This window comes from Saccopteryx leptura, chromosome 10 (genome assembly GCF_036850995.1).
Source record: "Saccopteryx leptura isolate mSacLep1 chromosome 10, mSacLep1_pri_phased_curated, whole genome shotgun sequence".
NCBI classification, from domain to species: domain Eukaryota; kingdom Metazoa; phylum Chordata; class Mammalia; order Chiroptera; family Emballonuridae; genus Saccopteryx; species Saccopteryx leptura.
The window spans coordinates 12,475,231-12,488,024 of record NC_089512.1 but is presented as its reverse complement, the minus strand read 5'-3'; the positions used below and the strand labels follow the sequence as shown (position 1 = coordinate 12,488,024).

The window sequence follows — 12,794 nt, the reverse complement described above, 5'->3', positions numbered from 1 at the left end:
CCGTCATTAAGCAGGGCGTGGCTGTGATTTAGTACAAGTAGTACAGAGGCTGCTTACACCAAATGGGGGTGTTTGCACCACAGTGGGGTGCTGGCTGTGCCTTAATTTAATTAGGCTTTTCTTTTGTGTGTTTCCTCCTTAGCTGCTTTATTCCCCCATTGAAAATATCCAGAGAGTCGCTGCGGGGGTCCTCTGTGAACTCGCTCAGGACAAGGAGGCCGCGGAAGCCATCGAGGCCGAGGGAGCCACGGCCCCCCTGACGGAACTGCTCCACTCGAGGAATGAAGGTGTGGGTAAGTAGGACAGGAGCGGAGCCTGTCGCTGTGATGGACAGCGAAGCCGGCACTGCTCCTGAAGGCCTTTCTCTGCCTCCTCCCAGCAACGTACGCGGCTGCTGTCTTGTTCCGCATGTCTGAGGACAAGCCCCAGGACTATAAGAAGCGGCTCTCCGTGGAGCTGACCAGCTCTCTCTTCAGAACGGAGCCCATGGCCTGGAACGAGGTAGGCAGGGGGAGCGGAGGTGGCAGTTTGCTGGATTGGGCAGGGCGCTTGCGGCTGCCCTCAGAGCACTGGGGGGACGTCCGTCTGGACTGACGGCCGTGGCTCCAAGGTGCATTCTTCGTGCTAATGTGCAGCGACTGAGGCGCCACAGCCTGGAAAGCCTGCTCAGGACGGATGGACCGCTTTTCCTTCAAATTCATGAGGGAGGGAGAGGGAAAGCGAGCAGAGGAAAGATGTTCAGAAGGGTGAAAGGAGAGGCAGTCTACTAAACACTGCTAGTCGGAAATCATTTTATTGATATGTTTCTTAATGCTCAGTTTTCATCTACTTTTATACTTGAATTTCTGTGAATTTAGTATTTGTCCTCAGTACAGAGTTGATTTACTCGTTAACACATTAGAATCTTCAGTTATGGGTACATAGTAATATGTAGTGTGTTGTATTTGTTGGATGAATGGAAAGAAACCCTAGATAGTTAGTTGGAAAAGAATTGCCAACCGTGAGTACTGTGTTCGTTGGGGGTTCAGTAGGCAATCTTACCACGGGCCACCTTGAGCTCTGCACCCCCCCCCAGCCCGGCACCAGAGCCGCTGCTGCCAGTTCTCTCCGTCCCAGTCTTACAGCCTCTGCACGGGCTGCAGACCCTCCTTCATGGAACACGTCCTGCTGGGGGAGGGGACACGTGGCCTGTCATGTGTCCTGTGTCTCTCTGGCACCTAGAACAGTGCCAGCACTTAGTGAGTACTTGATGTGTATTTACTAACAGGGTAAATGAGTGAGTTTTGAAAATACCATGTATAATGGGAAAACATGTTTCTCTAGGTATCTAGTTAACCTTGAAGGGGTGGAGTTTGAAGTATCTGTATTGTATCCTTCTGTATTTTGAAGTAACTTTGTATTTTTCTAAGTATTTCTGCAATGTTTGAAAGAGTACACTTTGAGAATTTCCATTTTGCTTCTCTGCCTTGCCCCTGCTTGTCTAGACTGCTGACCTTGGCCTCGACATCGGTGCCCAGGGAGAGCCCCTCGGATATCGCCAGGATGGTACGTGCCTCCTAGTTCCTGGTGAGCTCTAGAGTGAGCTCCAGTCCCAGAGCGCTAGCAGAGAGCTCACCTGCTCGTCTGGGAAGTCGGTGTTGGCAGGAAATAGTGGCAGCCATTAGTCAGTTCTTCAATTCCAGAGTCAGCAACGGTGTCGCCCCACAGGTTACCCCATGGCTGCTGGGCCTCTGCAGTGCAGGGTGCCACAGGTGCCTGGCCTTTTCTCCTGCGTTGTGTTGGTTGGGGTGGTGAGATGGAGGTCAGAGAATCCATAACACTTGGGTCTACAGTCCACCCAGGAAATGGGAGTCAACTTTTGTCCCCAAGCTCAGGTCTGGGGTAGGTAGTTACATAGTCGAATTAGTTTTTTAGAAAACCTTGATCATACCACTCTTGGTAAGGGAGATGGAGCATGGGATAGACCACAAACAGCCATAACTGTTCACCTTCAGTTCATAATCTTCTTTTCCTGATTATTAAACCACTAAAGCCCATAGCTTCTTACCTTGATAGACATACAGATGTCATCCCTTAAGACAAAACATGTAAAGGTTTCATTGGTATCACCCAGACTTTTCAACAGCTAGATTACATCTGCAGACTTGCTTGTTGCCTTCATGTCCTGCTCATGACTTCTCAGTGCCTGGGTGGTCTCACACTGCTGCTGTTCCTCCGGAGGCTTTGCCTGGGCACATGCAAAATGTTCAGGGCAAGTTGGTGGTGTGACTAGAACCTGTATGTCTGCGCTTTGTGGAAACAGACTTCATAGTCCCCTGGGTGGCCTGGCATTGGGTAATGACTTGGCTGAAGAAAGCTACAAGGTGAAGAGGCCGGGAAGCAGCGCTCGCTGATAGGCTTGCAGTCCCCAGCCCCCTGCCCTCGGTGCTCACCTTTCTGTCTTTCTCCTCTCGCCCTGCCTTTCTAGACCCCAGCTATCGTTCTTTCCACTCCGGTGGGTATGGCCAGGACGCGTTGGGTATGGACCCCATGATGGAGCATGAGATGGGTGGCCACCACCCTGGTGCTGACTATCCCGTTGATGGGCTCCCAGATCTGGGGCACGCCCAGGACCTCATGGATGGGCTGCCTCCGGGTGACAGCAATCAGCTGGCCTGGTTTGATACTGACCTGTAAATCATCCTTTAGGTAAGAAGTTAAAAAAGCCAGTTTGGGTAAAATGCTTTTACTCTGCCTACAGAGCTTCAGAAAGACTTGGTTGGTAGGTGGGAGTGGGTTAGGCCTGTTTGTAAATCTGCCACAGAAACAGACACAGACTCTGAAAGGAGATGTCTTAGAACATTTGAATGTTCTCAGATTTCTGGTTGTTACGTGGTCATGTGTGGAAGTTATTAACTTTAATGTTTTTTGCCACAGCTTTTGCAACTTAATACTCAGATGAGTAACATTTGCTGTTTTAAACATTAATAGCAGCCTTTTTCTCTTTATACAGCTGTATTGTCTGAACTTGCATTGTGATTGGCCTGTAGAGTTGCTGAGAGGGCTCAAGGGGTGGGCTGGTATCTCAGAAAGTGCCTGACACACTAACCAAGCTGAGTTTCCTATGGGAACAATTGAAGTAAACTTTTTGTTCTGGTCCTTTTTGGTCGAGGAGTAACAATACAAATGGATTTTGGGAGTGACTCAAGAATTGAAGAATGCACAAGAATGGATCACAAGATGGAATTTATCAAACTCTAGCCTTGCTTGTTAAAATCTTTTTTTTTAATATCTGTAATGGTACTGACTTTGCTTGCTTTGAAGTAGCTCTTTAATTTTTTTTTTTTTGCAGTAACCGTTAGTTTTTTAAGTCTTGTAGTGTTAAGTTATAGTGAATACTGCTACAGCAATTTCTAATTTTTAAGAATTGAGTAATGGTGTAGAACACTAATTCATAATCACTCTAATTGTAATCTGAATAAAGTGTAACATTGTGTAGCCTTTTTGTATAAAATAGATAAATAGAAATGGTCCAATTAGTTTCCTTTTTAATATGCTCAAAATAAGCAGGTGGATCTATTTCCTGTTTTTGACCGGAAACTTTATTTGGGATATGTATGGGTGGGTAATCAGTAAGGTGTTATTGGAACCTTGTTTTGGACAGTTTACCAGTTGCCTTTTATCCCAAAGTTGTGTAACCTGCTGTGATACAATGCTTTGAGAGAAAATGCAGTTATAAAAATGGTTCAGAATTAAACTTTTAATTCATTCGACTGTGTCACTGTTTTCCTTGTTAGTAAGTGGTTTGTGAGGGCAGTAAGTGTACTCACATTCACAGCGAACGGACTTAAGTCGTAAATGGTAGAGCCTCCCCTCTAGATGGGATTGTTCACCAAAGTCCCCTAGCACTCGGTCCTACATTCATGGCATCAAAAATTGGTTCAGCTTTGAACACTGATTAATTCTGAGCTTGTATAAGAGAGATTCTACCACCTCCAACTAAAGGACCCTGAGCACAGACCTTACAGCCAGGATTCCTTCAGCCTGTCCTCGTGCTGTGCTTGTGTGTGTCATCTTGCCCAAATGACCAAGGGCTACTTTAGTTCCAAGCCATGTATCTAGTCTTGGGGAGACATAGAGCAAAACTGAAAGCCACATAGGCACCCCTACCCCAGACTCCCCGGGGTAATAATGAACGACGAACTACTTGGGTTCGGAGCTGCGGCACCTTCACATAAGTGACTCATTTGGAGAGGGGAATTCCTTCATCTGCACCTTGAACTGATAATTAAGGTGGTTGAAGTGTAGATGTTTATCTGAACATAATCAGAGAGACTCAGAACGGGCCTCCTGCCAGCCGTGTGCCAGGTGAGCCAGTCATCCTGGTGCAGTCTCCACTTTCACCCCCCGGGCAGGCGCAGGAGAGCTGTTCACACTTGTGCTGGCTTTCAAGAGTGTTCTGTGCTCGAGGAGGGCTGCTTCTGACCCACGGTGGGTAGCCATTTGGATAAAACTGAAACTAATGAAGAAAAAATACCATGACCAAAAAACTATCAATTTTAAACAAATAAAAACAGTATCAGTATTAATGATTTTTCTTTTGCCTCAAGGTCCGGTAGGGCCTGGCAGGCTGTGTGACAGCCCACGCTGGAAGCCCATGTGTCCAGTAACCGCTTCCTTCACACCGAGTGGCCACCCCGCAGTAAAGGGCTAGGGCTTCGCAGAGTAGTTTGGCTGTGTCTCAGACCTATCAGAAGAATGAAATGCTACTGTAGGACTTCCCTGGTCCAAAGAAGGGGCCAGCCACTTTAAGGAAATCAGCCATGGACGGTAAAACTGAAAAGGCAGTTACCAGGTTACTGCAGGAATCAGGATAGTGGTTCACTGAGGATGGTGACGTGGAACCGACACTGGACTCCACTGCATGACCACAGTGAGCGGGGGAGTGAAGCGTTTTCATGTTGGAGTCCATGTTCTAGACACGAGACTTTGATCAGACGATTGGCATCCTTGACAGGGATAGCTCTTGAGATAAGCAAGCTTTGTCATTCTTGTTTTGATTACTGTGATGAAAACAGAAGAGCTGAGTTGTGCTGGTTGGTGTCATAAGCAAAGAACTGGGTGGATGGACAGCTGTTTGTCCTAGCAGGTGAGACGGCTGCCTGCCTTGCCCTGAGACACACACACACACACCCCACGACCACCCAGGCAGTTATAGGACGATGGAAGGGCTGGAGGGTACAGCCTCCTTTTCTCATCACTCTGGAGGGGAGGGGTGTCGCACCCTCTCCCCACCCTGAGACCCTGGTGGGCTCGGGACCACCGGCCTCCAGTAAGAGGCCAGAATGGGGTGTAAAAGCCAGTCTCTTTCGGCTCACATCGGCACTCCACACCTCCCTGGTCCCTGTCCTAGGCCGTGGCTTCTTTGTTCCCACACTTCCCTCTCAGCCCCACTGAACCTGGAGGCTCATGGGGCCTCCTAACCTTGTGCTACGCTGGCTCCCACCCCACTCCAGACAACGCCCCCGAGGGCCGAGTCCCACAGCCCTCCCCACATCTGTCCGTGTATCATGGGTTTCTACGTCGTGTTTCTCCGTTGTAAGGGGGTGGGGGGAGACCCAGCTCCTCTCACCGCGCACAGGAGCCTGAGGTACCCGGGCCCCCGCTTTCGGCGCTGTGCTGCTGGGCACGGACTGCCTGCCCTGCGTTCCCAGAACTGACCCGGGGCCTCGTCGGGGACTGGAGAACCTCCTGGTGGTAAGGGAAGTACCAGGAGCCGGGCGCACAGACAAGACGGGACGCTGCCCTCTCCGCCACCGCAGGTGGTCCTTCACAGGGCCAGTCGCTGAGCTCCGGTTCCGGGGCCGGAGTGAGACAGGTTTTGGTGCTTCAGGCCTCTTGTTAGTGAAGGGCAAGGTGGCGGCCACCCCGCTGCCTCCCTGCCTCCGACCTGCTAGCTTCAGCGACACCCTTCATCCTGGAGGCTTGGCCAATGGCTCGTGGCCAGTTGGAGAGCACATGGTTGGAACCTGGAAGTGGTAGGAAGGGGGTCCAGTAGGGGCCCGGGTCTGGACCTCCTGACCACGGTCAATCCCGAGAGCTCTGATGGGGACGAGGGGCCCCTCTGCTTGGAACTGGGGCCAGCCTGGGAAGCCGCACGAGGCTGTGAGCTTCTCGCGTGGGGAAGGCAGGAGAGGGTACTGTGCTCGGCCTTGCCCTGCCTGCCCGGCCAGCCTGCCCCCATCCCCACCTCTGAGCTTACACTGGGCTGTGTGCTTGCTTTACCACTGGTGAGAAGGGCGAGGTTCCCCTGACTTCAGGAGGTCACAGCCTTACACCAGGGGACGAGGCTTGGCAGGGCAGCAGCCCTGTTTGGGACCTTAATTTTTTTGCCCTTGCCCACTCAGGTGAACCTCTCACATGGCAGAGCTGTGGGGCCCAAGGGCCAGGAACGGTCCACTCAACAAAAAGGTTTGGGGACGTTAAATCCTGCCTGTCTTACTTTGAACAGCAAAGACTTCTTCCTGCTCACTGGGAACGGGCAAGTACCTTCCCTGAGTACTCCCAAGCCTGGAATTTTTGGGTGGTTCCCTAGGAACTGAATTTAGGGGAGAGAACAGGTTTTCTGGGAAAACACGAGACCTGTGCCTCTTCCCTGGACCCAGGAGACAAAGCAGCTGGAGCTAAAGGCCCGGCCTCTGGCTGCCCCATCGGCAAGTGCCCGCCCCCGCCCCTGCCCCAAGCACAGGCCGTCCAGCCAGGCCAGGGCTGCAGGGGCATGCCACCCAGTGGACCGAGTGTGTGGCCTCACCGTGGGCAGTAAGTAGGCTAAGAGAGATGAGAGGGAGCTGTCTGCTGCCGGCTGGACTCCCTCCTACACCCAGCTATTTACAGCTCGGGCTCTGGACACCCACTGGGGACACAGGGCTATGGAGCCCGAGTCCTGAGGTCAATGTGCAAGTGGGCTGGCTGAGCCTCAGCTCTGTCGTCTCTGAAACGAAGCTAAGAAGCCCTGCTTCTGCAGGTTGTGGTGGGGATTAAATAAGGCAACTGACATACATGCTTAGATAGAGTTGGGTACAAAGTTGCTGTTTTCATTATGAAGTCAAATGAACCTGGCAGACTATCCAGTTCACTGTGGAAAGTGGGGCTGGTGACAGCAGGACAGCTCCTTGAGCTGCAGCGGAGACGGGCGACCTGTGTGCCCACCTGGCTTCCGCTTCTGCCTGTCCCACCCGTTCTGTATGGGACAGTCCCACCCAGACCTGGGGCAGGGTTGACGAGGCCCATAGCTGGGGACGGGTAGCAGCTCTAGACCCGGTCTGGCTCTCCTTGTGCAGATCGGACACTGAGGCCCGGCAACCAAGGGGGGCTGTCAGCTTGCTCACCTGCTCCAAGCTGCCTGGGACCCCTCCTCCCATCCAGTCCCGATTCCTCAGTGCTGTAGTTCCACACCTCTCTGCACTGGCCACCAGATATTTCCACGGGCTTGATTCTCTCAGAGGCGGTTCTGAAGGCGAGCGCGCGCGTGTGTGTGTGTGTGTACACGGAACTGGAAAGGGTTCAAGGATACGGGGTAACTGGTAGAAGCTGGGGATGAGTCTACCCTAATGCCATCAACCTATCTAGGCGGGCAGACCGTCAGGGAAGCCAGTGTCCTGGAGCATTTGTCTTTTCTTCAGGCAAACTAACCTGTGCCTGTTAGTAGGTTCTTAGAATCGGTTTGTCCCAGGAATGAAGAAAAGCCAGGCAGCAAAAGTGAGAGAAGACAAGAGGCTCAGCCTTCCCTGGGCTCGCCCTGGAGTTGGGCCGACAGAACAGGCTGGGTCCTGCCTTACGTCCGCAGGACAGGCGGGGAGGCCCAGACGCGGCAGCCGGGCGGAGGCTGCTGTATGCTCTAGTGCACGCACAGTGGCCCACACGCGGAGGGAAAGCACGTTCTCAGACCGGCTGGCAAACCTGGGGCTCTGACGGTCCCACGGGAACGGAGGAGCTCTGTTCGTCTCGGGTTTGTAGGGCCCAGAGTTAGTGAGAGAGCTTCAGCCGGAAGTCTGGGTTCAGCTGACTTTATTAGGTCCCAGTACAGCTGCAGGTGGGTGGCGAGCCTGCCTGGGAGCTGACCTTGTTTGCGGAGCTGAGGGTCGATGCCACAGGCAGGCCTGTGTTTCGTGCTTTCTGGCCTACTGTCCAACAGCTTGGAGGATTTCCAGGGCCAAAGAAGCCACCACACTGTCAGATGAACTGGGAGAAGAACCAAAGGCAGGGTCAGGTGCTGCCTCCTTCCCAGGGCTGCCCCTCGGCAGCACCCGACACAGACCGTGTGGCCCAGCTGAGCGCCGAGAACCCGGCTGCCACAGCCCCAGTGCACGCAGAGCTGGCCCTGCCGGCACCCCGAAGCGAGCCCTGAGCTGGCCCGCCACTCTCAGACTCTGAACCTCCTTGGCCAGGTGCGCTGGTGCAAGGCAGACAGCAAGTCAGAGAGCAGCTAGGCCCGGCCCTGCCTGGCCTCTGCCTGCAGCTGGCCTGTACCAAATGCCAAAGACCCCAGACCCACTCCAAAGGTGGACTCCTCCATATGGCCACTTACTGGCCAATCAGCCAGGAGCATTGGGTTTCTTATGGGTGTAGATGTGCAGTTAAAGGCATAAAATGGAAACTTTGTTACTGGAGCAAATAGAGACACATTTAAACCTGTGCAGAAACAACCGCTGGCAAAGAAAAGAATGACACAGCAGAGAGCCTTGAAGCGTAAAATTAGTTCATGGCACACTCCCCACTACACGGAAAGAAAGCGGTTGCCAAATAAGCAGGGGTGGGGGCTGCATGAAAGGGGGTCGCAGTGGGAGGTGGCCAGGACACAGGTGCCAGGGCCGCATGTCCCTGCTCTGCCCAGGGTGGGGATGGCACAGCAGCTTGGGCTCAGGGCTGTGACCACAACCTCTGGCCACCTCCGTGTGCTCTGGGACCATGGCCTGAGGAAAAAGGGGCTACTGCACTCACTGAGTCACTAGTCAAGCCCCCTGGGCCATCACCGGAAGTGACATCAGACAACAGCAGCCAACAGAAGTGCGGATACCCGCACACAACTTGCTCTTGATCTCCATGTGGTTTCTCTTTGATCGTGGCACTAACACTAACTAAGCGTAAGGCTATAAGCTCTATGGCACCTCTGGCGACCCTGCTCAAGGGTAGGGGGTGCATGTCCCTGAGGGTGGACCCCTGCAGCCCCAGTCCACGGACCATCAGCATCATGGCGGGGCCGCCGGATGCCAGCTCCCACCTTCAGAGTGAGCACCTCCCAGGAGACGGGGCTGCCTGGTCTGCGCGCCTCGTTCTAGAATGTTCCAGACACTGTGCTGCCGAGGACTGGCAGGCCCAGCTACCCTCACACTCTCAGGTTCTGGCTGTCACACAGTCTGCTCTGGAGGCTCTAAGTTTTCTCTCTAAAGATGTGGCCAGGAAGGCAGGCCGGTGCTACAGGACGGCTGACCTGAGTTCCGAGCCCAGCCCCTCCCAGACCCGGGGCCAGGTGGTGGGAACGAGGCCTCTGGCCAGGGCACTGGCGGAGACGTGTGCGCTCCGGGCACTGCCTCTCCCGTGAGTGTAAAAGCAGCTCACGGCGCACTCCTGACCACACAGACACAGAGCTGTTGCCAAATAACCGGAGGAGGGGGGCTGTATGACAGGCGGTCGCAGTGGGAGGTGGCAGGACCCAGGTGCCAGGGCTGTGCGTCCCCGCTCCGCGCAGCAAAGGCCCTGAGGGACAGCGGGAGGGCCTTTGCATCCAGCCTGCTCCCCGCTGAGCCGGGCTGGTCTGGTGGAGCCATGCTGCCCGCCACCCCCGCCCACCAGAGCAGCCCCAGAAGGCCCAGTGACACAAAGGGCACGTCACCCTCCGGCGGTGCCACACCAGAACCGGGGACGCTGCCAGCCACTCCTTGGTGAACATTAGAGAACCTTCAGCCGTCTGAACAAAGCCCACACAAGACAACTCCACAGCAGCAGCCTCCGCCCAGCGCTGAGCCGCCCGGTGTAGACATTTCTCTGGCTAGAGTAGCGGGTTTATCACATCTCCCACCGGTCATCCATCGTCCACTCCCCGCTTCCCCTCTGACTCCTGCAGATGGGAACACTGCCCTTCCCACCGTGGGGCTAAGTCATTCTGCTTTTCTCCCTCCTCCTGCTGACCCCCATTCGCATGGTGGGGACCCCTAGGGGTAGAGGAACAGACCGAAGGAGGGGCCTCAGGGGGCGATGACTGGCTGGACGATGGTGGCCCCTGCCCAGAGGGAGTGGGGGAGGCAGGAGGACAGGAAGCACTGGGCGAGGGGTTTTCTGAGCCCATTAGCTGCACGGGCCCCCCGGGGCCTACTCACCCCTCGGCCGGGGCCAGCCGCGCCAGGGCTTGCAGGAGGCTGCCCGCGTGCCTGAGGCTCTCCCGGTGCTGCTCGCTGGAGGTGACCTGCAAGGGAGGCAGAAGACAGCGGTTGGCTGGCCCACCCCTGACTCATCCCATTGGACGGGCACCCTGTGTCTCAGGCTACCTGGGGCCTGGGGGGCGTGCCCCCAGCTCCACCCCACAGGTGGTGCTAACCATGGGGCCAAGGCAGACAGTGGTGACCCTTGAGGGTGAGCATGAGGGGGTCACTTGAGGCTGGGGTTGTGCCTGGTCAGGTTGGGGTACCCCTTGTGGATCACTCAGGAGGGTTTGTGCTCTGGAAGCCTAAACTTTTTAGTTAAAGCCAAGTTACAAGTGAGTGAACTTCACTGTTGTCAGTGCCAGGACCCAATGGTCTCATGTGTCATTGGAGGCTCTGGGCCCAACACAACCTCATTCCTTTTTTTTTTTTAAGTGACAGGAGGGTAGATAGTGAGACAGACTCTTGCAAGCACCCTGACCAGGATCCAGGCAGCAACCTCCATCTGGGCCAATGCTCACAACTGAGCTATTTTTAGTGCCTGGCGATGATGCACTTGGACCAATCAGACTATCCTTAGCACTTGGGGCCAATGCTTGAACCAATCAAGTCACTGACTATGGGAGGAGAAGAGGGAAAGAAGGGAAAGAAGGGAAAGAGGGAAAGAAAGGGAAGAAGAGGAGAAAGAGAGGGACAGAAAAGGGAGGGAGAGGGAGAGAGAAGCAGATGGTCACTTCTCCTGTGTGCCCTGACCAGGGATCGAACCCAGGATGTCCATACACCAGGCCAATGCTCTATCCACTGAGAAACCAGCCAGGACCACAACCTCATCTTGATGGAGAAAAGAATCATGATTCTAGGTACCTGGCGATCTGGGGAGCCTGAGAGAAGCACTCATAACCAAACCAGGTCACTGACCCCTCCCCTGGGGGCCTTGCTGACTGCACCCCTGTCCACAGCACCTGCGTGCAGAATCATAAACTCTTGGGGCAGGAAGGGACGCAGACGGGCACTGATCGAGCCCGGACTTCCATTCAGCCTTCCACAAAGCGGGTCCATGTCCTGCCAGGCAGGGAAAGCTTTAGGAACGAACCTGGATTCTAGGATTCCACTTGCTCCTCTTAACTCACCACTCATATCCTATTTTTTTTTTATCTCCGATTGTTATTTTAAAAATACTTTGGAATAAACATTTGTATGGCACCTAACTCTCCAAGGCTCTGCAGTCCCCTGTGCATTTTCTCACTCCCTCTTCTCACAGCCTCACCTTGCAAGGGAAGCGCGCAGCGTGTTCTACAGGGGGCGCGGGGGCTCAGTGGGGGCTCAGTGAGGGTGCGGGGCCAGCACAGCACGGCCAGGGAGCCTGAGCCGCCCCGCCAGGAAGCTGGGCCCAGGCTGGCCGCGGTGGCCTCGCTGCTCAACTGTCCTCTGCACTTGATCACAGCAACCAAGGCTAGATCGTCACCTCCCCAGCTCTCAAGAGGCGGCTGAATATTTCTAAATCACAGCGACAGGAAGGGCACCCGGGTGACTACACCGTCACGTGGACCCTGATGAACCTGCACCTTCCCAGTCCCAGTTCCTGCGTGTGCCGGAGCCCCGCTGCGGGTCCAGCTGCCTCGGGGGTGCTTTCTGCAGAGAGCTGCGTTTTAAAAGAGCTGCATGTGAATTGTTCTGGAATCACACCCCACTGGAGCAGTTCAAACGGCTGCTGTTTGAAAATGTCGGCTGTTAATTCAATTATGTCTGAAGTAAGCACAAGCTTATATTGAAGGGGTCTTCAGCGAGGATTCCCACGTGATTTTTCTCAAAACTGGGCCTCACGCAGGTCCGCTGAGCTACACCCAGACCCACTGCGCTGACCCGCCCCACCGTGGGACTGTGTGAGCTCCAAAAACATCACCCAACAGGTTGCAAAGAGATCATAAGATTACGTTCACTCACAAGGCTAGTCAGAAGGTGCAAATAGAAAACATAGTGAGAATTATGTGGTCAAAGGAATGGACCAAAATAGCATCATGTGAAACTGACGTACATATAGGCAGAAACAAAGCCCAAAGAATTCGCTGGAAACTGTGCGATTTGACCACAGTAGGCTATCAAAGTAGACTTCAAGGTAATGATCATAATTGCAGATAAAAAGGGACATCTTCTATTTATTAAAAGATCAATCAACTAGGTGGAAAAAAGCCAAATCTAAATTCTAAGTGCACCTAATAGCCTCAAAATACATAAAACAAAATATGACAGGACCGAAGTGAAAATCAGGCAAATCCATAATCATGGTGGGGTTACTTTTCAATCTCTCCCAGTGACCTGCAAATAAAAGTCAGAGGGGACAGAAAAGTTTTATACAACAAGATTAACAAACCTGACCCAATTTACACGTCTAGATAT

The 12,794-nt window shown here is 53.8% G+C and overlaps 2 protein-coding genes across 7 annotated transcripts in view; one reads left to right on the top strand and one right to left on the bottom strand.

Moving 5' to 3' along the window:
* The window catches only part of CTNNB1 (catenin beta 1), a 37,250-nt gene extending 33,501 nt beyond the window's left edge, over positions 1–3,749 (top strand). For 3 of the 5 annotated variants that reach the window (XM_066350311.1, XM_066350315.1, XM_066350316.1), the window contains 4 exons: positions 143–293; positions 380–501; positions 1,485–1,545; positions 2,468–3,749. In XM_066350311.1, the coding sequence (XP_066206408.1) occupies positions 143–293; positions 380–501; positions 1,485–1,545; positions 2,468–2,676 (543 nt within the window). In that variant the 3' untranslated portion in view covers positions 2,677–3,749. The remainder of the gene's footprint in view (positions 1–142; positions 294–379; positions 502–1,484; positions 1,546–2,467) is intronic. The other 2 variants (XM_066350314.1, XM_066350312.1) reach the window with 2 other exon arrangements.
* A 4,280-nt stretch (positions 3,750–8,029) lies between these two features.
* The window catches only part of ULK4 (unc-51 like kinase 4), a 418,647-nt gene continuing 413,882 nt past the window's right edge, over positions 8,030–12,794 (bottom strand). For both annotated transcript variants that reach the window (XM_066351269.1, XM_066351270.1), the window contains 2 exons: positions 10,356–10,441; positions 8,030–8,220 (listed from right to left, as the gene is read on the bottom strand). In XM_066351269.1, coding sequence (XP_066207366.1) covers positions 8,160–8,220; positions 10,356–10,441 — 147 coding nt within the window. In that variant the 3' untranslated portion in view covers positions 8,030–8,159. The remainder of the gene's footprint in view (positions 8,221–10,355; positions 10,442–12,794) is intronic.